This window comes from Triturus cristatus, chromosome 8 (genome assembly GCF_964204655.1).
Source record: "Triturus cristatus chromosome 8, aTriCri1.1, whole genome shotgun sequence".
Taxonomy (NCBI): Eukaryota; Metazoa; Chordata; class Amphibia; order Caudata; family Salamandridae; genus Triturus; species Triturus cristatus.
In genome coordinates, this window is record NC_140591.1 from 1,160,294,718 (window position 1) to 1,160,321,188 (window position 26,471).

The 26,471-nt window shown below is 47.2% G+C and overlaps 1 protein-coding gene across 3 annotated transcripts in view; it reads right to left on the reverse strand.

Moving 5' to 3' along the window:
• Positions 1 to 26,471, reverse strand: part of LOC146805541 (ATP-binding cassette sub-family C member 5-like) — a 1,766,780-nt gene that overhangs the window by 1,019,449 nt on the left and 720,860 nt on the right. For all 3 annotated transcript variants that reach the window (XM_085622799.1, XM_085622798.1, XM_085622800.1), the window contains one exon: positions 237 to 593. In XM_085622799.1, the coding sequence (XP_085478925.1) occupies positions 237 to 593 (357 nt within the window). The remainder of the gene's footprint in view (positions 1 to 236; positions 594 to 26,471) is intronic.

Below are 26,471 nucleotides of genomic sequence, written 5' to 3' on the forward strand. Positions count from 1 at the left end.
AAAAGGGAATACCATGCGGAATACGACCCAGCCACATGGATAGTCCCAATTCTTCTGGGATAAACTCATAATTGCATTGTCCGGGCAGGGTGTTACTGTACAGTGCAGATGTGCCACCATGGCAGTGCCACGCAACTCCTAACTGAGCATTATGCATCTACAGGAGCAACAGAACACGCTTGTTTCAGAATAAGTAGAAAACACAATAATGTTTTGAAAAATAATATTTTACAGACCTTTTCCAAAGAAAAACTAATATTGAAAAGGGTTGGTAGGAGTGGAGCACATTGACTTTCGTATCCATTGGATGTGGTGTCGACAGTGTTCGCTGAAGGCGGCTGAATTTCATCTTGCAAGGCTTCTTTGTTGTCTTGATCCTTGTATAACTTCAGCGTTTGCTCACAGAGAATATTTTGATCTTTTTTCATGCAACTGTTTTGGGGTCTGCTGTTGATGTTTTCTGCCTTTCCTATTAAAACAGTTGTTTCTTTGGTAGACTGCCAGGATAAGCAAGCGTTTTTGAACTCTATAATATTATTAGGGTTTTCAGGCATGTTTCTCCCTTCCTCCATTTCATCCATTAAGAAGAGCCTCTATTAATCAAAACACACACAAACAAAAATCATTAGTTGAGAAAATGTTATCACAAGTATATTTCTTGTGCAGACTGTTTAAATGTATATAATTGCATTATGGTCGATGATTAGTGGGTCAAAGGAATGAGTATAGAAACTCTTTGTTTCACGTAGTGCATATCATTATTCAACTGAGAATTATCCTTTCCATATCATTCTTTCCAACACCACCACCCCTTCCTGTCTGTCCTAAACACGGATGAAAACATTGGCAATTAAATACTCCTGACATTATGTATCCCCTTTATTGTCACTGTGACAGCTGTTGTTTTCTCTATGTTCATCAAATCCACCCAAAAATCACCATCAAGGTTTGTGGTCTTGGCGCAAAAGCAAGATGGTGCTCTAGTGAGGAGCTCCCGCCAAGGAAGGGACTCCCTGGCAGCCATATGATGGAATCAGCCAGGGCAGTCCCCCCTTATGATTAAAACCTGATGGTGGAAGCTTCCGGCAGGACGAGAAGCTGACAATCTATGACAGCGGAGGAAAGAGAGGAGAGAAATGGTCAGGACAGTGAGGCCTCACTCTAACATGGCTTCTGAGGACAAATGTGGCATGAACATTAGCCCGCGGTGCTGAAGGGGCCAGCAGGGGAGGCCTGGAGTGGCTGAGGAGGCAGAGAACGGATCCTTAGGGGTGCTGCTCGGCAGCAGAGAGGACACAGCAATGTCTGCATGAACAGTGAGTGTGGGTCCTACTGACTGCCTTGCGCCCAGGATGACGACGACCCTAGCAAAGTCCTCTTGGGTCATGGGGGAAGACCCCCTCTGCTACTAAGGGGGAGTGGTAGGTGCACTGCCTTCACTGCGCATGAGAGTTTGACGGCTGTCTCAGGCCAGCCAAACCCACATGTGCAGTGAAGCTCTCTCCAATCTCAGCTGCATTGCTGGGTAGGAGAGGGCATGCACAGACTTCCAGTCTGTCCTGGAGTGCAAATCATCGGTGCTCAGGCCACTCCTGAAGCCGCTTTCATTAAGAGAGCAGCTTCAGAATTGGTGGCAGTGTAGTCTGAGAGCCCATGCCTCCCTGTAGTAGGGAGAAGAGGCGAGGAGCAGAAGAGCACGATGTAATGCTGAATGGCGGCAGCTGCAGGTAAGTTCTTTTTATATTTCTCTCCCTCGTCCCCCCATTCACCACCCCCTCCCGACCCCTCGCCCGCCTCCTTTACCTGATAGGTGCCGCTCCAGCCTATCAGGTACTTCAAGCTGACTGTTACACCACTTTTTACCAAACAACTTCTCTGTTATCATTGTCATGCACACACCTGAGTCTACTAGCAACCTTAAATTATTTCAATCTACAATATCTCAACTTATGGAACCCTACATCACTAACACAAGATAATTCACGGAGCTTACAACATCTTCACCACCCTGCTCTTTCATCTCATCCATATAAAACACATTAACCTTGTCTTTAGCCAGACATACCTTCACAAAATGCCCCTGTCTGCCACACTTGCAACATAAGCAAAAGACATATAAATGATGGACGGAATGCAGAACAAATCAAAAATTCATCCACAGTCAAGAGACCTGGGTTGAGTCCATCATTCTTTTGCTCACCGTGCCATTCCACTTTAGACCCCGCCATGTTCAAATCAGCCTTGATCCTGCTCCTCATGGGAACAGTCAAGTCATGTCCTCCCTGGACCAGAAACAACCATCCTGGGACCAGTTTTAGGTATTACCTTTCATCAACCAGTCTAGCTTGAATTCAGTGGCGTGGTGGTCCCACATCTGGGATACCCGGGCATAAACATTGCCAGACCTTGGCCTCTGTTGCGAGATAGAGTGTTAAATATTTAGGTATTCATATTACCCGTAATGAAAAGCAATTTTTTTATCTTAATAAGGGGAGAGTTAGGGCAAGGTTAAAATCGTCTATACGGGGGGGCATGGCTTGCTGCCGACGGGAATGGCCGCGCAGTAGCAAAGCTCTGCAGCGCCACTCCCGAAAAATCCTGAATATCTGCGCCCGAGGCCCCGACCCAAGCGAAGAGCTGACGCTGGTGGTGCTGGAGCCCCCGCTGACCGGGAGGCGAAGTTTGGTGGCGATCGGAGGTGGGGCCGCGACTGAGCTCCACTCCGTGGGAGCTGTTGGGCTGCCGGGTGGCCGAGAGGTGCGGCCTGGACGAACGAGGCGGCTACGTGAGGCCGCGGCTGCGGCCTGGGACTTGCGGTGCAGAGTGTGCTGGGGCGCGGTGCCCCGGGTGACTCGAGGGCGGGTTCCGCGGGGCCCTTTGATCGCCCGACCCCACTTAAGCCCCATTGGAGACAGAGGCTGCAGGGCTGTACACACAGCTGCCGGTGCTGCCGGTGGACTTTTGGGCCTGGAGGTGTGGCCGGATCACGACCGGTGGCGGCAGAGCCCCGACAAGAAGGGAGGCGGAGGTGGCGCGGTGGTCCTGGTTGCCGCTCTGAGTGGTGAGAGCTCGGGGCGAGCCCACTCCTGGCCCCGGGCGCCGGCGATCCCCAAGTTGAAGGAAGGGCGACCCAGGTAGGAGCTGAGACAAGAGCGGTCGCGGTGGCGGCCTAGTCTGCCCGGGGAGAGGCAACGTGGGATGCGGCATCTCCAGCGGGGCAGAGGCGTGTGCCGAGTGACTCTGCGGTCCCCCGTGCCACCTCAGAGAGCCATACAGTGTCCGGGCATAATCGGTAGCGCCATCAAGGCAGAGAGACGACGGAGTGCTGAGGCGGACGACCTGACCCCCGCGCCACCGGTAAGGGGTGCAATCAGGTGGTGGTTTGCGGGACCTACCAGGAGGTGGGGTGCCAGATCACACAGGGAGCCCTCGGACTCCCGCTTCGGCGAGACTTGGCCGCTGGGGCTATCCTTCAGACGACCGGCGGCGGGAGCCGGGGTGCGGCCTTACTGAGTGGCGGGACCCGAGGGCCTCTCTACGAACCCTGACGCCGGGCCTCCACATGCAGGGGCGCCTGGCTGGTGAGCGACTACCTGGCCACAGTGAAGCAGTAACGGGGTGGCGGAGACCGGCCCTGGCAGTGGTCCGCCCCAGGATTTAGGAGCCGGAGAGGGCGCCCTGGCGACTGGGGTGCAGCCTGCGAAAACCGACAGGCCGGGTGGAGGTTACCCACCGCAGGCGGCGGGGATTAGCGGCGGCGCACTGGAGCTGTGGCGTGCCCACTGAAGGGCGATCATGCCGTCAGGGCGGGGCACCAAAAGCACGGCACAGGCCAAGCTGGAGAAATTCGCATGGCACCAGCAACAGGGCGGTGATCGGGCTGGAGCGCCGGCCTCAGACGGTGGGAGTGACCCGACGAATAAGGACCTCCTGGACGCCATCAAAGCCGTCAAGCCGTCCCTTGAACATCGAATCGATACTGTGGCCACCGATGTTGGTCTGATTCGCGAGGACGTCAGAAAGATCGCCGACCGGGTGGGGGCGGTGGAAGCGGTCACCAAAGAACTGTTGAACAACACCAGCCTCCTTAAGCGTGAAATCACTGACCTGCGAACATCCCACGAGGTACTTGCTCGGCAGCTGGACGACTATGAAGGCAGGATGCACCGGAATAATGTACGAATTATCGGTGTGCTGGAGTGGGCGGAGGGGCAAGCAGCGGACCTCTTTGTCGAAGACCTGGTCCTCACTCATTTACAGCCTAGGGGTCTCTCCAAGTGTTTCTCCATCGAAAGAGCCCATCGAGTGCCGGGGGGTCGCCATAGGCCGGGGCCCCTCCCAGACCAATTCTGGCCCGAGTGTTCAACTACCGGGATCGGGACATTATTCTTCAAATGGCGAGGGCGGCTCCACCTGTCACAGTGGAAAACAGCAACATCACGTTCTTTCTGGACTTTACCCTACGGGTTCAGAAACAAAGACGCAGTTTCCTGGAGGTGAAAAAGGCCCTTCGCGAACATGAGGTTAAGTACGCCATGATGTTCCCGGCCAAGCTGCGAGTGGAGGCTGAGGGCAAATCGTTGTTTTTCATGCGCCCGGAGGATGCTTGGGACTGGCTGGACGGTTGGCGCACTGTAGACAAACGTAAGAAAAAGGGTCCTTCGGCGGCGGATGCGGCCGACGATTGGCGCCAGCAGAGACGCTCTCCGGTACGGTAGTCTTTGACTTGTTGTGAGTAGGGTGGGGGGGATGGGGTTTTCTGTAAGTTGTCATTTGTTATGATGGGAGTGGGGCAGCTCACGTTTCCTCGAAAGATTTATGGGGATGCGACAGGCACTCTGCATGTTGGGGAAGGCGGGCGGTTGTGGTCCCGTTTTGCAGGGGAGCAGGGAGGGTTGGGTAGTTTATTGGGTTGAGGTGGCTGGGGGGGATGTTATTTATTGTTTTTTTGCAGCAGTCTGACACGGTAATTTTTGTCAATGCACGGCACGGGCTAGTCTCCTCCTGAATTCTGATCTCCTCTCAGTTGTCTGTGGGCTGGGCGGGGGGCGGCGGGTGGCGGTACTGGGAGTGCTGGCTCTGGGACCCCTGTACGTTGATCACCCCAACTACTCCTGCATGTTGCTGTCCAGATCTGATGGCTATGGCTCAGAGGCTTAGTCTAATGACCTGGAACGTTAATGGGCTGGGCGATAAGATTAAACGGAGCATAGTGCAACAATATATACACCGAAAGCGCGTAGATGTGGTGCTGCTCCAAGAAACTCATCTCATAGGTAACTCCTGCCAGGCCCTAGACCGGAAGGGGTATCGCATGGTTGCGCACTCCGAATTTACCTCGGGATCCAGGGGAGTGGGGATCCTCCTGAGAAAGGGCTGTCCCTACGTGATCCACGCCACTCACACCGAGCCTCAGGGTAGGTATGTGGTTTTCTCCCGTAGCTGGGAAGGGAGGGCCATTAGCCTAATCTCAGTATATGCGCCACCTGGCCTCCAACGCCAGACCCTGGCGGACGTATGGACAATCCTAATGACCCTTCCGGAGGGTGCGGTGGTTTTGGGCGGTGATTTTAACCTAACTATGGACGATACCCTGAACCACACTCCGCCCCGTAGGGGCGATCTGAGGGGCTCACAACTGAGTAATTTTGCGGATGCATTCGGCCTGGTAGATATCTTGAGGTGGTCACACCCCAGAGACACACTTTACACCTTCCATTCTGGAGTGCACGGCAGTCACTCGCGGCTTGATTATCTGTTCACTCAAGCGCAGTATATCCAATACTTCGCAGACTCCTCTGGCTTAGCTAGGGGGATATCTGATCACTCCCCGGTAATATCTTTCTTTGGAGCGAATATACTACGACAACCTGGTCCCATCCGGATTCAGCCGTGGCTGCTGAAAATCCCGCATATCAGAGACTCCATGCGACGCAACACGGATTATTACTTTGATGAAAATGCGGGATCGGTGGACTCGGCGGTCACATTATGGGGAGCGTACGAGGCGGTTATCAAGGGACGAGCACTGTCCCTGATGGTGGGACATAAAAATGAACGTAGGAGACGGGTTAGCGAGCTGGAGACAGAGATATTGCAACTCGAGCAAGAGACGTCACGCACCCCAGCGCAGGGGGCCCAACACTTACTAGACGTTAAGAGACGGGACTATAAACAATTGCTCTGTGAGGAGGCCAGCAGACGGTCCCTCGCCACCACAGAACTTATGAAATGGGGGAGCGTACGGATAAACTATTGGCTGGGCTAGAGCGTAAGGAGTTGGCGGCGCGATGGGTGGGGGCGATCAAAGGACCCGATGGGGTACTGATCACTGACCCTCAAAACATTGCCGAACGCTTTGCAGAGCACTATGGACAAATATACACCCCGCCACAGAACTCGCAGGCATGTTGGGCGGCAGACCTCCTGGCCACCATAGAAATGTGATGCCTCTCCCAGCAAGACCGAGAGACTCTGGAGTCGGACATTTCGCTCGAAGAAATTCAGACGGCCATCCGGGATACCCGCTCCGGCAAAGCCATGGGTCCCAATTGAATCCCGATAGAATTTGTGAAATCTATGACTCTGAAGCTGGCGCCCCACCTGCTCGACCTGTACAAGGAATGCTATGAGACCGGTACTCTTCCGGCCGAAATCCGTGAAGCCACAATAGTGGTAATCCGCAAACCTGGTAAGCCAGCGGATGAATGTGCATCATACAGGCCCATCTCCTTGATCACAGTGGAGGCCAAAATCCTGGCTAAGCTGCTGGCCAACCGACTGCTTCCGTATCTCACGGCCCTGATCCACCCGGACCAGTCGGGTTTCATGCCTGGCCGAAATACCGCGCGTAATCTGCGTCATGTCCACGGGGCCCTGGGTCGGGCGGGGACACTCCAAGAGGAGGCTCTATTGCTTGCCCTCGATGCCAAGATGGCGTTCGATACGGTGGCGTGGGATTACCTCTTCGCCGTCCTTACCCAGGTGGGGTTGGGGCCTAGGCTGATAGGATGGATCCGACTGCTCTAAACCCTGCCCACGGCTCATGTATCAGTCAATAACCACCGTTCAACATCCTTCTCCCTCGGACGTGGCACGAGGCAGGGCTGCCCCCTATCGCCGCTCCATTTTGCCTTGGTGCTTGAGCCACTCGCGGTCTGGATCCGGAACGACCCAGAAATTAGGGGCCTTAAATGGACCGCGGATCATGAAGATCGCATCTCCTTATATGCGGACGATATCCTGTTATACCTGGCCTCCCCGGCACGTTCGCTCCGTCGAGCACTACATATTTTCCATATATTTGGGGCCCACTCTGGATACCAGATCAACTGGTCCAAATCCCAGATGTATCCCCTCTGGGGTGACCCGCCGCTTAGCCCTCGGGGATATAATATACCGGTAGCGATACTGGGTTTTCAATATCTGGGTATTTTCATAACAGCGGACTCAGCATTATTCTATGAGTGAAATTTGGGGGGCCCATTACAACGGTTCAGGTCCGATGTGATCCACTGGAAAACACTGCCCCTTGCCCTCCTGGGAAGGGCAGCCCTTTTTAAAATGCTAGCTCTCCCCCGTTTTCTTTATGCCCTTCAGAACACACCAGTACCAGTCCCTGAGTCCTATTTCTTAAAGATCGACGCAGCGTTGTGGGAGGCCGGGCCATCGCGCATCGCAATGCAAAAACTGACCATGGGCTGGTATGACGGTGGGATTGGACTGCCGGATTTAATGCCTTTATTACCAAGCGACGCAACTGATTGCGATTAACCAGTGGGTGTTCGGGTCACAGGACGACCCCAGCTTCCAGATGGACCGCTGGCTCATGGGGAAGGGAGGGTACAACTGAGCGCTGTACTCCAACCCCAAGAAACTAGGCTTGACTGGCCCCACGGCCAGAACCTGGGAAATTTGGCATCTACTCCAGAGGCGTATGGGATGGTACGGACGGCTGACTAAGGCCACCCCCCTCTGGAAACCCCACTGTCTGGGCCGGCTGAGCTCCTGTGTCGGATTCGATAAATGGGATCTTATTGGCATCTCTAAGGTGGGGGATGTGTGGGGTAAAGGTAAGAAGGCGACCTTCGCAGAGCTTCAACTTAAGTACCAACTTGCACCCTCTGAGCACTTTCGCTATCTACAAATAAGCCATGCTATTGACCGCGCCCTACCCGCGGGTACTCCCCTTCCAGCTTACTCGCCTTTGGAAGACAGATTGCTGCTAGATCCTATGGACCGTAGGGCTATCTCCTTAACATATAAAAAGCTAATTAATAATCGCACTGACACACTGCAGAAGGTACGGGCCAGGTGGGAAACAGAGGTGGGCGACTTGTCTGACGAAGAATGGAGGGATGCGCTGGCCTCCCCTCGGGAGGTGGCGATACCAATGCGGCTCCGGCTGGTTCAGCACAAAGTTCTACATCGTGTGTACTTTGATGCAACCCTGCTGTGTAAATTAGGTAGGCGTACCGATGAGCTCTGCCTGCGAAATTGTCATCAAGTAGGCACATTTACACATATCTTGTGGGCCTGCCCCCCCGTAAACCACTTTTGGATAGAATTCACTCGGCAGATGGCGAGGGCCATCGGGAAGGTGGTCACCCCCTCCCCACAGCTGTGCCTCCTAAATGTGTGGGATGCGACGGACCTTACCCCGGCAGAACAGGAGTGGGCGACATTGGGTTGGGCCATAGCTAAAAGAAACATTGCCCAGAAGTGGGGGGTAGCTACTGTGCCATCGTTGCGCGCCTGGGCCAATGATATGGATTTATCGATGGTGGCGGAGAAAACAGTCTATAAGGGTCGAGGCTGCCCCAAAAAATGGGATCACAAATGGGGACGATGGAATAAGTATCGGGGGGACATTTGCATTTCTCCCACAATAGAACTCCGACGAGAGAGACAGGCCATACTAGACAATCTGGAAGGGGCTGCATTGACCTGAATGCTTGGAGAAACCTTGCCGAGGTACCGTGTGAAGTGACCCCCCTGGCCCTAAACTGTTCCAGGGTTCACCTTGCTAATGTGTCGCTGCTTGCTGAGTCTCTGCCCTAAATGCCCTTGATGTACTGCTTCTTGCCTCAAATGCCCAACGTGTATTACGTCTATGAAGGTGTTATATATGTGTCACGATTGCTGGATTGCTGCATATCTCGTTGTTAATAAAAAGTTATTTAAAAAAAAAAAAATCGTCTATACAATTTTGGAACTCCCTCCAGCTATCTCTGGTGATGAAAATTGCTCTCCTCAAGATAGTGGTGCTTCCGCGCTGCCTATACGTGATGCAGTACACCTTCTTCTAGCTCCCGCGAGAGGTCTTTGTAGACCTTAAAAAATTAATTACAACACTTCTCTGGCAAGGGAGAAGATGTAGGGTAAGTCTTGCAACACTAAGGCATGAATGGGAAAAGGGGGGACTGGAAGTCCCGGACTTTGAACTGTATTACTATGCAGGACACCCGCAATATGCGGTTCATTGGCTGGAAGGTGAGCCCAACTGGGAACGAAACTTGTTGGAAGGTACTCACCCTGGATACCAATTAGGTGAACTCCTGATGAAAGGGGCTAGCATTCCGCAGACTCTTCCCAACGTAATATGGCTGATGGGAAACAGTAGTCAGGCGTATATTTCTACGAGCCCCATTTGCCCCTGACTTGGATATTTGGCTGCTGATACCCTTTGCTGAGATTGCACACGGCATGGCTATCGACAATTGGTAAGAGGGGTTGTTTGATGTTATCTGACATATACCCTAAGGAGGGATTTATCTTCAAGCAGAAAGCCATGGAATCTTTCAACTTGGGTGGTACAGGCCAATTCCTCCAATATGCAAAGAGGCAACGGCAAGGCAAATCTGGCCAACCTTCCTGGAGGCACCAGAGAGCACATACACCCTGGTTACTTGGCCACAGTGTAGTCTAGGAGCCCATGCCTCCCTGTAGTGGGGAGAAGAGGCGAGGAGCAGAAGAGCGCCACATAATGCTGAATGGCGGCAGCTGCAGGTAGGTTCCTTTCTATTTTTTGTATTTCTCTCCCTCGTCCCCCCATTCGCCACTGCCTCCTTTACCTGATAGGTGCCGCTCAAACCTATCAGTTACTTCAAGCTGGCTGTTACACCACTTCTTACCAAACAACTTCTCTATTATCATTGTCATGCACACACCTGAGTCTACTAGCAACCTTAAATCTTTTCCATCTACAATATCTCAATTTATGAATCCACACATTTATCCACTTTACCCTACATCATTAACACAAGATCATTCATGGAGCTTACAACATCTTCACCACCCTCCTCTTTCATCTCATCCATATAAAACACATTAACTTTGTCTTTAGCCAGACATACAGTAGCAAAATGCCCCTGTCTGCGACATAAGCAAAAGACATTTAAATGATGGACGGAATGCAGAACAAAACAAAAATCCATCCACAGACAAGAGATTTGGGCTGAATGAATCATTCTTTTGCTCACCATGCCACTCCAGTGTAGAACCCACCATGTGCAAATAAGCCTTGATCCTGCTCCTCATGGGAACAGTCAAGTCATGTCCTCCCTGGACCAGAAACAATCATCCTGGGACCAGTTTCAGGTATTATCTCTCATCAGACAGGCTAGCTTGAATTCAGTGGCACGGTGCGCCCACATCTAGGCATACCCGGATATAAACATTGCCAGACCTTGACCTCTGTTGGGAGATGGACAGTGTTAAAATATTTAGGTATTCATATTACCGTTAATGAAAAGCAATTTTTTGATCTTAATAAGGGGAGAGTTATGGCGGGGTTAAAATAGTCTAAACAATTTTGGAACTCCCTCCAGCTATCTCTGATGATGAAAATTGCTCTCCTCAAGATAGTGGTGCTTCCGCGCTGCCTATATGTGATGCAGGACACCTTCTGCAAGCTCTCGCGAGAGAACTTTGTAGACCGTAACAAATTAACTACAACACTTCTCTGGCAAGGGCGAAGATGTAGGGTAAGTCTAGCAATGCTAAGATGTGAATGGGAAAAGGGGGGACTGGAAGTCCCGGACTTTGAACTGTATTACTATGCAGCACACCCGCAGTATGCGGTTCATTGGCTGGAAGGTGAGCAAAACTGGGAACGGAACATGTTGGAAGGTACTCACCCTGGATACCACTTAGGTGAACTCCTGATGAAAGGGGCTAGCATTCCGCAAACTCTTCCCGACGTAATCTGGCTGATGGGAAGAATATGGGAAAAAGTAGTCAGGCGTATATTTCTACGAACCCCATTTGCCCCAGACTTAGATATTTGGATGCTCATACCCTTTGCTGAAATTGCACACTCCATGGCTATCGACAATTGGTAAGAGGGGGGTTGTTTGATGTTATCTGACTTATACTCTGAGGAGAGATTTATCTCCATGCAGGAAGCCATGGAATCTTTCAACTCGGGTGGTATATGCCAATTCCTCTAATTTGCAACGGCAAGGCAAATCTGGCCAACCTTCCCGGAGGCACCAGAGAGCACACACACGCTGGTTACTTCGCTGGAAATGGCAGGAGGTTGTAAATTAATAACACATCTTTATCAAGCATTGTGGACAGATAGACAGCAGCGCCCATTCCCAATAGTTGAGGACTGGCAACCAGTGGCGGCTCGCAGTGGGAGTGCTGCAGGGCGGTGAGCAGGGCAGTGGAGGGGCGGGGTGGGGGGTGTGGGGAGAAGGGCTAGTGGGGTCGGACATACGACGTCCACGCAGTGGGAGTGCTGCGGGGCGGTGCGGCAGGGCGGGTGAGGGGCACGGTGGGGGAGTAGTGGAGTCAGACATACGATGTCCATGAGTAAAGCAAGTAAATAAATAAATAACTAAAACCATTTACCTTGCGCTGCATTTTATTTATTTATTTACTTGCTTTACTCATGGACATCGTATGTCTGACTCCACTACTCCCCCACCGTGCCCCTCACCCGCCCTGCCGCACCGCCCCGCAGCACTCCCACTGCGAGCCACCACTGCTGGCAACGCCATCTGGATTACCCAACTTCTCAACATCATGGGCTAAAATGTTGGTGAGCGCCTGTTTTAAATTGCTTCAATATAACTAGGGGAACAACCTTTACAACGCAACTTTTACAACGCACTACCTTTACAACGCATTTTTTACAACGCATAATCCATTACAACGCATGACATTACAACGCATGACACTACAACACATTTTTAAAAACTACCTTTACAACGCATTCCATTACAACGCATACTACCATTACAACGCATACCATTACAACGCATAATATTACACTACACTATCCAACACTTACCCTACTGTTGCACCCCCTGGAGTTAGAATAGTAATTTTTACCCCTATACTATCCAACACTTACCCTACTGATGCACCCCCTGGAGTTAGAATAGTAATTTTTACCCCTATACTATCCAACACTTACCCTACTGATGCACCCCCTGAAGTTAGAATAGTAATTTTTACCCCTATACTATCCAACACTTACCCTACTGTTGCACCCCCTGGAGTTAGAATAGTAATTTTTATCCCTATACTATCCAACACTTACCCTACTGTTGCACCCCCTGGAGTTAGAATAGTAATTTTTACCCCTATACTATCCAACACTTACCCTACTGTTGCACCCCCTGGAGTTAGAATAGTAATTTTTACCCCTATTCTATCCAACACTTACCCTACTGTTGCACCCCCTGGAGTTAGAATAGTAATTTTTACCCCTATACTATCCAACACTTACCCTACTGTTGCACCCCCTGGAGTTAGAATAGTAATTTTTACCCCTATACTATCCAACACTTACCCTACTGTTGCACCCCCTGGAGTTAGAATAGTAATTTTTACCCCTATACTATCCAACACTTACCCTACTGTTGCACCCCCTGGAGTTAGAATAGTAATTTTTACCCCTATACTATCCAACAATTACCCTACTGTTGCACCCCCTGGAGTTAGAATAGTAATTTTTACCCCTATACTATCCAACACTTACCCTACTGTTGCACCCCCTGGAGTTAGAATAGTAATTTTTACCCCTATACTATCCAACACTTACCCCACTGTTGCACCCCCTGGAGTTAGAATAGTAATTTTTACCCCTATACTATCCAACACTTACCCTACTGTTGCACCCCCTGGAGTTAGAAAAGTAACTTTTACCCCTATACTATCTAATACTTACCTTAAATGTAATTTAATATTATGCGTTGTAATGGTATGCGTTGTAAAGGTAGTATGCGTTGTAATGGAAATGCGTTGTAAAGGTATTTTTTAAAAATGCGTTGTAGTGTCATGCGTTGTAATGTCATGCGTTGTAATGGATTATGCGTTGTAAAAAATGCGTTGTAAGTGCATGCGTTGTAAAAGTGTGCGTTGTAACGTCATACATCCATATAACTACAGTCACATGACTTACGTCTCCCCGAAATGTCTACATGATATATATGAAACCAAGAATAAATGGGAGAACACGTACAACTTTTTCTTCCATGATATTCAATATATTTAATTTGTAGTGTGCTCATGGAGTATTACTCTATAATCCAAGAGTGTAATGTCCAATGTAGAAATAGCGTACCCTGGTAGGGTGCGTCCCCCTTGGCACTACCAAGTCCCCATTCTCCGGGGTTGATTAGTTTTTCAATGTTGAACATGACTAAAACATTACATGTTTTTTAATGAGTAGACGATGTTTAATCTTTTTTCCATTCTTTTTAGATTCAATTTTCATTCATTGCTTATTTTCAGCAATAATGTGTGCATCCATTAAATTGTTAAATACAATCCTCATGCATTTTTCTCAATCCTTTCCGATGCATTTTGGGCAATGAGCCCTTCATCAGTGGCAAGTTGGAGATAGGTTAGCAGTCGGCTCAGCCGGGAAATTGTTTACCGGCTGAGCCGACTGCTAACCTATCTAGCAATATAATGGATGCACACATTATTGCTGAAACTAAGCAATGAATGGAAATTAAATCTAAAAAGAATAGAAAAACGATTAAACATCGTCTACTCATTGAAAAACATGTCATGTTTTGTTAATGTTCAACATTGAAAAATTAATCAACCCCGGAGAATGGGAACTTGGTAGTGCCAAGGGGGACGCACCCTACCAGGGTACGCTATTTCTACATGATATATACCCAGCCAGAGATCCTCGATGCCCTAGGTGCCATTTGGAACTAGCTGACTTCTTACATATGACCTGGTACTGTCCCATAGTGCATCGTTTTTGGGGCAGAAATTCTGGACCAGCTGTAAATAACCACGGGCTGGACGATCTCACAGGCAGTGAGGGTTTGCTTGTTGGGCCTCCTCCCCGAGAAAAAGCTACGTTTGCGATATGCAGTTATAATTGCAAAAATGAGAATCGCAATCCACTGGATAAGGCCCCATGCGCCGACTAGGGATGCATGGGAGAGGGATCTTATAGAATGGGCAGGTGCGGAGTAAATACACATAAAACGAACAAGACCGGACCCAAAGTCACAAGAGTCTCTGACTGCCTGGTGGGAGTTGACTTAGTGCCTACACACGTATACAATTTCCAGCTAGGAATTTCATCTGAGCAATCGGGGTCAAAAACATAGGGACAGGGTCACCTGGGGGGAATTTTCCTGAGATGGGTGGGTAACAAGTCCCAGGAATGTGACGATGACAACAGGTACTCAAGGATGGAAAAGAGTCGACACGTAAACCTCCTAAAGGTTAGCTATCACGGAAGCTCTAGAGGTTGAGGATGGGTAGTTTCTTGTTGGGGGTTACAATGGTTTATTGTATTGTCTGAACCCATCGACCGTGTTGGAACGTGGGGAGGGCTTGCTAATCAGGTCTCAATTTATCTGTACTTTTCAAACCGAAACTCCTACTGTATAACCTTGATTGACCTGAGAGCTGAATGTCTTATTATTGTTTGTAAAATGAAAATAAATACATAAAGACTAAATATATGTATATATACATATATATTACTTACTGGCGGTCGCCAGTAGGTAGTTATAGTTAGGACCTAGTTACCATAGGAAAATGGCAACATTCTATTCCCAATAACTTTGGCACCGATTGACGAATCTTCGCGAAATTTTCAAAACTAATTCTGTGTTGAGGTCAGCTCCTATGTTGAACGTTTGGGGGTGATTCGTCAGGGGGGGCGAGAAAAAAGGGGGGTCCCAAAACGTGTTTTCTCCATGTTAATTTCCATAGGAAACTTTGGACAAGGCTACAGGTCGAACGGGTGAACGGAATTACCCCAAATTTGGCAGGGAGAAGGGTCTTGGTCTAGAAAGCACGCCTTTGTTTATTTGGTGTAAATTTGTTCAGTAGTTTTTGAGAAATATCGAAATTTACAGATATCGATATCAGGGAATTCTGCCATCTGATTGGCTGAGGCGTTACAAGCACGAGCTTGTTGCTGATTGGCAGCGAGCTGTTGCAACTAGGAAGTGTTGGCTGCCATTTTGTGATTCTGTTGAAGCTAGTTTGGTGAAAAAAGGGGCAAAAAAGGGGGAAAAAGTGGGAAATAGGAGGGTAGGAGCACTGTAACCGGGGTGTTTAGGGTGTGCTATAGAAGGGGTGCGAAGCGAAATATTTACCCCTACCGGTGTGTAAGTGATGGGCTACGGAAATTAAGTGAGGTATTGGGTAGAGTCTGATGCGGGTAAGGTGAGCTGGTGCGGGACTCGGGATTAAAACGTGAGCCCAAATTGTGTGTCTTATGCTGTGAAGTCATGTGCTGTGGACACTGCACTCCAGTTGTGGAAGCAGTGTCCAGATGTGTTTATAACTACTAGGACGAACTACTGACCCGTACTGGTATGAAAGTCCTGGGGTACGGAATACATGTGAGGTAATGTCTAGAGTCTCATGTTGCTAAGCTGAGCTGCTGCCGGAGTCAGGGATTAAAGCGTGAGCCCAAACTGTGTGTCATATGCTGTGAAGTTATGTGCTCTGGCCGCTGTGCCACATCTGGGCAAGTAGTGTCAGCATGTAGTTATAGGTACTTGGATGAACTTTTGTTTAGAACATTGTAGCTTGTGTATGGTGCTTAGGTGGTGTTGTATAGGGAGTGCGAAGGTAAATCAATCTGGTATTTGTAGAGTGCAAACTACTCACCCCTATGGGTGAGTAGAGCTGGGGATCAAAGCGAGAGGTCTGTGCTGCAAAGTGAGATGGTCTGGCCGCTGCGCCACAGCTGTGTGGAGAATACATTTTGGTGAGGGTGCGGGAGTTGGCGTTATATGGCCCTAAAATATGGGGCCTTAGTAGTAAGTTATATGGTGACTCTAAAAAGAGCCCTTGTGTTCATTAGTTGGAGCTACATATAAGTGCGGATGCACAGCTTCAAGTTATTCAGGAAAACTCGATTTCCCTGATCTGAGAAGTGTACTCCATCACTTCTGTATATATCCGCCATATCAAAACGTATGTTGTGGTTGTATATGGACCCCATTTTGTGGTCTCTGAGGTATGCAGAGACAGCTTTGTTTACTTTTTTCCGAGATTTTTCAATCTGAGGACAAAATTGTTTGGACCATTTCCACTTCAGTTTTTGGCATATATTGGAATATAGAAAGACAGTTTGAGGCAAAAGTAACATCAATTGTCCAAAGGTGTCCTTCATAAGCATTTCCAAATCTACCCCAGTCGTTGTGCCTGGGTCGTTTCCACCACAGTGCACAATCATGAGATCAGGGTGTTGGAGATGCAAACAGTTTTTAACCAAAGGCAACAATAGGTGCCACTTCAATCCTCTCTGTCCAAACCATTTAATGTCCACATTTTGTAAACGTAGGTCTAAGTCAAAACGTCTCTGTTCTGCATACCTCGTGCACCAGAAAACATAGCTATGTCCTACGATGCACACTAGCATTTTGAAGGTATGGCTGGAAGGTATGGAAAGACGTCTGTAGCTCATGCAGTTCCTTCGTAGGATAAGAGATATGTTTAAAGATGGGGAACTAGTTTCTTTTTGCATACAAAACGGCACCTGATTGGGAGATGAAAGGCATTGTTTTTTAAAAGTAGGGTGCACATTTGTTTTGTGGAAAAGTATGTTTGTGATTGGTTAAGAAAAAGCAGTTTGCATGTACATATTATAGTACATATTATAGGATAACATTTGCTCAACTCGACCACACCTGCTACTTGCATTTGGAAGGCACTGTTCAAACTTAAAACAATCGTGAACTTTTAACCTGCACGTGCCGTTAAATGTTTTGAGAAAATGTTGCAAAAAAATATAGTTAGGTTTAAAAAAAATTATGAACTTTTAACCTCGACGTGTTGTAGAATGTTCTAGAAAATGTGTTGATAGAATACGTTGCATTTCTGACTTCGATGTGTACTTGAATATTAAAAAAACTATTTAAATGGAAAAGTAGAAAGACAGTAATAGAGAGAATTTTTGAAAGCTAAAAGAATCAAGGAACTATTGTAATTTGTTCTTGAATACCTACTGGCGGTCGCCAGTAGGTAGTTATCACTGTAAACGGTCTGAAAGTGCGGTGTTGCTCAGAGTGGCATGGTGGTGATACGATATGGTGCTACACTCAGGTAGTTTAAACCGAGAGGTCATTGCTGTAAAGTGATGTGGTCTGGTGTTTGTAGCATACTTGTGCAAGTAGTGTTAGTAGGCGTTTATACCATACAGGGAGCGGGAAGCGAGCTATTGACCGCTACTGTGTGTTGATAGTATACCGGAAGCGGGAAGCGAAGTAGGGACACTTCCAATGTGTGCATCCATTATATTGCTAGATAGGTTAGCAGTCGGCTCAGCCGGTAAACAATTTCCCGGCTGAGCCGACTGCTAACCTATCTCCAACTATCCACTGATGAATGGCTCGTTGCCCAAAATGCATCGGAAGGGATTGAGAAAAATGCATGAGGATTGTATTTAACACGAGAACATGGGCTTCTATTTGAATTCTCTACGGCATATTATCAAGCCCATTATCGCTGTTTTAGCGGCAGTTTCCTGCCGCTAAAGCAGCAATAATTTTAACGCCGTTCCTTGATAATATGGCCCTCAGTATATAATGTTAGAATGTAGGGCTGTCATGAGGGGAACCTTGCGGAGTTTGTACACGGTGCTGGATTAGACGGTTGCTTTGCTGTCTGCTCCTGTTGGTGGTTGTTTCAGGTGTCTTGTTTTCTTGTAATAAATCTACTTATTGTATTCACTGCTGTCTGCCTCTTCACTACATAAATTTGGCGACGAGTGGGAGAAGGCAAAAAGAAGGCACCACTCAGCAATATTTCAAAATTGCTTGTGTTGTGCTGAAGACCCGTTTTGTTCGTGTAGCTGTTTCTACTCATGCCAGGGTCGTCGGATCATTGAACTGTCATCCGACTTCTGGTAGGATTTAAATTTTTAGATTTTGCGCTTCCTCTGCTTCTTCACTGCGTTCTGGTCGCTGTACTACACGTGTGTAAGTAGTGTTAGTATGCGTTTATACTAACAAATGCATCATGGTAGTAGGGAGGGCGACCTCTTAGGCGCAGCTCATACAATGTCCCGGGGTGTGCATTTACTGGACATTTGTGTTTGCTATTAGAGGGTGGTGCATGGCTTCCACCCTGTGATAGCAAATACTTGTTCTACTACTTGAAGCGAGAGGAGGAAAACCTAGTATCGCTGTAATAGAGGGGATAAGAATGGTGAAAATGGAGAGAAAAGAACAAAAATAAAAAGCGGGGTCTCACCCGTTCTTTTAAATGAGGCCCCTGGTGGGTGGGTAATGTTCTGTGGCCAATCCAATTATTATATTGCGGGGTCTCTGTAGGACTGGGGATCTTAAAGTCACATGTAAATTAGGCGTGAAAGGGCACAGAGACGTTTTGCAGCCTACGGGAGCGCCACCTTCCCGGGTATTGTTTACTAATTGTTCGGGGGGTTCGAGGCCAACTGAAGTTCAGGGATCGCCACACTCCGGGTCTTTAATAAAAATATGCAGGGTAGGCCTTGGCAGTCCCTGAAGCCTCAGTGGTCCTAGGCAGTGCCTTATTTGTGTAAAATTACCCAGGCTTCATTTGTCTAATAGCCAGTTAGATTATGTTTGGTAGGTGCACTCTAATATTAAATAATGTTGTCCTTAAAATCTCCTATAAACATATGATTTTCGCAATAAACAATAGACAAGTGTCGTCAGAAAAAGAAGACGTATACACTCAGTTATTCATTTGAAAAAATAAGTAACCTTTATTAAAACATAAATAAATAGAAATGTAACTTTAATAGAACAGTATAATAAAAACGTGGGTTGTACTCTAGTGGAAGCAGCGTAGGAAACCTGCAAGACAAAAATGAAACATAAGTATGTGTGCTATGTGGAAGAGGTAAAGAAAGGTAGACCGAATGAAAGGACCATAGTGAGAATGGAAGGGAGGGGAGTGGGTGGAAGGGAGAAGGGGAGGGAGAGTCAAAAGAAGAGAGGGAGGAGGAGACAGAGCGTCGGCCTATTGCACCCAGCCCTTAGTGTTTACCCTCCGTCACCCGTTTGTCTAGGACGCTGGGGTCTGCGAGAAAGAGTGTGGTTCAGCAAGTCCTTAAAATGAATTACATGAGGCCAGAGATTATGGGCCAAATTATGAAGGAAGGGCGATAACATTATTGCCGCTTTATCGGCAGGAAGCTGCCGCTAAAGCGGCGATAAGAGGTTGATAATATGCCCTTGTGAATTCCCTTAGAAGCCCAGGTTCTGGTGTGAACCTGGGCTTCTATGGGAATTTACAAGGGCATATTATCAACCCCTTATTGTTGCTTTAGCGGCAGTTTCCTGTCGCTAAAGTGGTGATAATCTTATCGCCGTTGTTTGATAATATAGTCCTACATTATTAGCTATGGGAAAATCGCTTGCATGCACCTGTGCACCCAGGGTGCTGCACCCAAATCCCTTCCCCCGCAAAGTGCTCAATTGTAGGTCTTGCATACCGAGGCTTCACTGCTCACCTGCCACCATTGGTGTGTCCCACGACGTGTTGGTGCAAGCTCCTAGTCCGGGGTATGTTTGTACGATAGACCAGGTCTCCAGTTGGGGACGGTGTCTTGATACCACGATGGAAGGTGTCAGAAGGCCAGGGTATCAGCACCGGTTGAGCACCTGCTGCGTGCTTTTTCGTGCAACTAACTCAGTGTCTGAAAAGGGAGAAATAATATAATGGTGGAAACGTCTGGAGGTAAATGAAGGTTTATTTCAAGCTTGATAGAAAATAGGAGTTGAGTGCATCCTTCGTTTTTGAAGTACGATCTACCAACTGTTAGTGGTAATTGTAGTTCAAAGAGGAGTTGGAGTACACGAGAATACACAAGGTTAAATAATAATAAATTATGCCAACGTTCACATACAAAGGAACAGAGCGAATGCTAGAAGCATAATGTGCGCATGTAATGCAGTGACGGGAGCCTGAGTGCATGTACACTTAGTAAGGATCTCACTACAATGTCCTAAAAGCCAACGCCACGTGTCTGTGGGGCAGCGCTGCCCGCTGGCTCAGGCCTACAGTACGGTCCAGCAGGTCCTTAAAATTAGACCGATGTGACTGAATGAGGTCAGATATAACATCATTCCGCACGGCAACATCGCTTTTTCGCACGTGCGCACTCAGGGTGATGCACCCCACCCCTCCCGCAGAACCGCCCTCAACAGGTGTCTGTAGGGCAACGCTGCCTGTAGGTTCAGGCCTACCTTATGGTATAGCAGGTCTTTAAAATGAGACAGAGATGTGACTGAATGAGGTCAAAGATCACATCATAACACAAGGCAATATCGCTTATCCGCACGTGCGCAGTCTGGCTGATGCATCCCATCCCTCCCGCAGCACCGCGCTGAAGAGGTGTCTGTAGGGCAGCACAGCCCGCTGGCTCAGGCCTACAGTACAGTCCAGCTGGTCTTTAAAATGAGACAGAGATGTGACTGAATGAGGTCAAAGATCACATCATAACACATGGCAATATCGTTTGTTCGGACCTGCGCAGCTAGGCTGAAGCACCCCACCCCTCTCGCCGCAGCGCATCCATTGGAGGCCCTGTGCACCCAGGCCGCTCTGCTTACCTGCTGTCATTGTTGTGTGAGCAAACACCACGGGCAGCAGTGCTCACAATTCAGATGGAGTGTTGACTGCAGGAGGGTGTACACCTCATGGATCCCTTTCGTAGACGACGGGCAGTAGAGCTCACGATTTAGAGCCCGTGTTGATTGCCAGGATGGAGTACACCTCATGGATCCATTTCTTTTTTTTATTGCACATTTTGATATGCGAGGTGGATGCGGCAAATCATTTGAGGTAGTGTGGAAGAAGAGGGACGTTTGGCGTCGTGGTTATCCTATTTATACGTATGCAAAGTGGGCTGGGCTTGCGTACGCCAGGCCAGCGTAGGGGTGTGAATAATTATTCCGGGGACTTGGGCGTTGTTCAGTTCCTGCCTGGCCAGGAAGTGTACTCCTGTGTGTTTCTTTTGTAGTTTTGACCTCGCAGAGTGTGCAATTTAGATTACTGTAGCATGTGTCGGGAGGGCGGAAACTATTGTTAATGAGATGGCATGTGATCTAGGATGTGCAGTCTGCCCATGGCTGATGATGCTCCTTAGAGCCAGCAATACCCAGGCCGAAAGGCAGTACAATAATGTGCAGACACACACACCAGAGGCATTGTGTAACACATATTTGTTTTTTGATGGAACGTTTGAGATGCATGGCAATTACACGTGGAAGGCTAATGTACAGAGCATGAATATTGATCAAGATGATCGTTGCATGTTGTGTGTAGTATAAGATATGTGTATACAGGAAAACACTTTAAAAAAAAGCTTTCTAAGCAGAAGAGGTGTCTCTCATCAAACGCTGTAGAGAGAATGAGTAAAATGGGTGGGGTCGTACAACTGTTACAATGGGAAATGTTATGAACCAATCAAATGCTTTTTTTTAAAGTCACATGGCTTGCGCGCACCGAGCGCGCAAGGAGGCCGCACCCAACGCGATTTTGACAAAATATATTTATCATAATATAAGTTTTTTACAATTAGAAATATATAAAAGTTTAAAATAATTTAGATTTTCACGTGCTCTCATATACTGTTTAAAGTTATTTAGATATACTTTTGAGACAAAAAATAAAAAGGGAATGGCGTACCCGGCACGATACTATACGTCTGTGACGTAACATAGGGCCTGGCAGCGTGTACTCGTCGAATACGCAACGCGCGGCAGGCGCGACCCCATACGTACATGACGTAACGCGTGGCTTGGTACTGCGTACCCGTTGGATACCAAAGTAGTACCTGGGGTGACTTCATGCATATATGATGTTATGGGGGATGCGGCCCCCCCCCCCCCCCCAAGAAAATAAATATTTTTGGGGGACGATATAAAACATTACATGATTTTTAAAGTTAAAAACAAGAAGTATAATAGAGTTCCAAAATATTAAAAAATATAATAGAAAAAATATAGGTTTTATAAACATTAAAATAAAAGTGTATACAGTTATATACACCAACTTCATTATTTTTAGACATACCACATCACTTATTTATACAGATACTAACACATATTTATTGTCTTACTGTCTTATACAATCACTGATAGAAGCAGACACTTATTTATACACCCACTCTTGAAATAACTTAGTCTCACAAATATTCATTTATATACTCCAACGCTCACATATAGTGGCTTAAAACATATGTACTTAGTCACAGATATACCACTGAGACATTTATTCACTCACCAACACACCCATAGACACACTAACTCACCCATACAGCCCTTTCCAGATGCACTTTTTAATCCATATAACCACTGAATCACCCACTCAGACATCTATGCACAGACTCATACACCCACCCACCCACCCACACAGACACTCAGGGACCCATACAGATACTCAGACAACAAATCAATAACCTATATAGACACTCATGTAGGTATTCAGCAACCCATGCAGTTGCTTACACACCAACGGAGAGACTAATACAGACTTTTACACAGTTTAGTCACTAACCCATGCATTCAGTAAGACACGTTCAATCGCTCACTTATACAGTCAGTCACATACATACAAATAATTCCTTTAGGCACTTGTAAATGCATTCAATCTTCAATACACCTTGGCATATAGATATAAAACATATTTTCATTTTATAGAAACACACATTTACTGGATGATGTCATGAGTGATGTCATCAGTGATGTCATTTGAGATGTCATCAGTGATGTCACTGACCATGTCATGAGTGATGTAATATGTGACATCATCAGCAGTGCATTGCGGGCGTGCGAGTTATAGTTAGCTCAACTAACTATAATAAGCTAATTTCTCTGGTTTAATATGAGTCAAATGTTCAACTAACTATAAGGTCCCTGAAACCTATGTATTTTAAAGTGAATATATATATGTATATGTATATTATCTACTGGCGGTCGCCAGTAGATAGTTATAGTTAGGACCGTGTTTCCATAGGAAATCCGCAACATTCTATTTGGAATAACTTTGGCACCGGTCGACGAATCCTCGCAAAATTTTCAAAACTAATGGGGCGCTACGCTCCGCTCCTACCCTGAAAGTCTCGGGGGGATTCGTCAAGCGGGGGCTGAGAAAAAAGGGGGGTCCCAAAACGCGTTTTCCCCATGCATTTTTCCATAGGACCTTTAGACACAGCTACAGCCCGAACGGCTGAACAGAGTTCCTTGAAATTTGGCAGAGAGGTAGTCTACAGGTCAAGGATGTGCCTTTTGTAGGTTTGGTGTAAATCTGTTCAGTAGATTCTGAGAAAATAGCCTTTAAATCAATATATATATCTGAGCCAGCTTACGGTGCGCTTACGGTGCGCTTACGTACGCGCACGCCGCCGTGCGCGAGCGCGATTCTGATTGGCTGTTAGATCTTAGTAAACATTCGAATCGGTCGAAACCAGGAAGCGGCGGCCGCCATTTTCTCTCTCGCAGTCTGAGAGGGGGTTAAAAAACATAGGCCAAAAACATGTAAAGGGGCTGTTTAGACAGCTCCTAAGCACCTAGCCATGTTGAGGGAGTCCTCAAAGATCCCCCAAGGCCAAAAACGGAATTTTAATTTTTTCGATAATTTCGCCGATTACGCTTACCGTACGCGTACGGTAAAAATTAATAAAAAAACAAAAAATATCCATACTCTCCCCACCCCATGTGCAAATGGTGCCCGAAGTGCACCATTTGTGCATGGCATATTACAAATATGAAAAAGTAAAATATTACCTTTCACAACGAAGCGCATCATATGTCCTCCATGTGCGCACGGTGCGCTTAGCGCATTGTGCGTACATGGCCCATCTAGCGTAACGTGGGAACGCGGTGCGCGTAGCGCACCGCGTGCCCACCGTGCGTGCACGGCACTAACGCGCACGGAACGAACTGCGTTAAGTGGGCGCGCACGCCACGAATGGCGTAAAGTAACTTAGCATTTAAAAAACCGTACAAATTCACTGAAAAAAACATAGGTTTCACAAACGTTATAGTTAGGAATTAGCATTTAAAAAACCTTGCAAATTCAGTGAAAAAACCATAGGTTTCACACATTTTATAGTTAGCTGGAAATTTTACTGATAAAAAACCAATGAAATTCCCCCGTTATAGTTAGTGCAGGCAACTATAACTCACGCGACCGCAATCTTCTGCTGATGCTAATACTGTATTTAGACACTTATTTGCCCATGTCTTCTTCCATTAAATTTTAGCTATACATATATTACAAATATTTTTTTTTCATAAAGACACATATGTCATCAGCAGAGGATTGCGGTCGCGTGAGTTATAGTTGCCTGCACTAACTATAACGGGGGAATTTCATTGGTTTTTTATCAGTAAAATTTCCAGCTAACTATAACATGTGTGAAACCTATGGTTTTTTCACTGAATATATATATGTATATATATGTGTATATTACCTACTGGCGGTCGCCAGTAGGTAGTTATAGTTAGGACCACGTTTCCATAGGAAATCTGCAACATTCTATTTTGAATAACTTTGGCGCCGGTCGACGAATCCTCGCGAAATTTTCAAAATAGGTGGGGCGCTACGCTCCGCTCCTACCCTGAAAGTCTCGGGGGGATTCATCAAGCGGGGGCTGAGATAAAAGGGGGGTCCCAAAACGCGTTTTTCCCATGCATTTTTCCATAGGACCTTTAGACAGGGCGACAGCCCGAACGGCTGAACAGAATTACTAGAAATTTGGCAGAGAGGTAGTCCTCAGGTCAAGGAAGTGCCTTTTGTAGGTTTGGTGTAAATCTGTTCAGTAGATTCTGAGAAAATAGCCTTTAAATCAATATATATATCTGAGCCAGCTTACGGTGCGCTTACCGTACGCTTACCGTACGCGTACGGTGGCGTGCGCGAGCGCGATTCTGATTGGCTCTTAGATCTTAGTAAACATTCGAATCGACCGAAACCAGGAAGCGTCGGCCGCCATTTTCTCTCTCGCACTGAGAGTGATTTTTAAAATATAAAGCCCAAAATCATGTAAAGGGGCTGTTTAGATAGCTCCCACACACATAGCCATGTTGAGGGAGTCCCCAAAGATCCCTCAAGGCCAAAAACGGAATTTTTATTTTTTCGGTAATTTCGCCGATTACGCTTACCGTACGCGTACGGTAAAAAATTTAAAAAATGAAAAAATTATCCACACTCTCTCCACCCCCTGTGCAATTGGTGCCCGAAGGGCACCAATTGCGCATGGCTTATGACACATGAGATAAACTAAAATATTTAAAAAAAAAATAATTAAAAAAAAAATTATCCACACTCTCTCCACCCCGTGTGCAAATGGTGCCCGAAGGCCACCATTTGTGCATGGCTTATAAAATATATGAAAAATTAAAATATTACCTTTCAAAACGAAGTGCATCATATGTCCTCCATGTGCGCACGGTGCGCGAAGCGCATCGTGCGTACATGGCCCATCTAGCGTAACGTGGGCACGCGGTGCGCGTAGCGCACCGCGTGCCCACCGTGCGTGCACGGCACTAACTGCGTAAAGTGGGCGCGCGGTGCGCGAAGCGCACCCCGTGCTCACTGTGCGCGCACGGTGCGCGAAGCGCACCGTGCGCGCACGGAACGAACTGCGTTAAGTGGGCGCGCACGCCACGAATGGCGTAAAGTAACTTAGCATTTAAAAAACCGTACAAATTCACTGAAAAAACCATAGGTTTCACACACGTTATAGTTAGGAATTAGCATTTAAAAAACCTTGCAAATTCACTGAAAAAACCATAGGTTTCACACATGTTATAGTTAGCGGAAATTTTACTGATAAAAAAACAATGAAATTCCCCCGTTATAGTTAGTGCAGGCAACTATAACTCAAGCGACCGCAATCTTCTGCTGATGACATATGTGTCTTTATGAAAAAAAAATATTTGTAATATATGTATAGCTAAAAATGTATGGAAGAAGACATGGGCAAATAAGTGTCTAAATACAGTATTAGCATCAGCAGAGGATTGCGG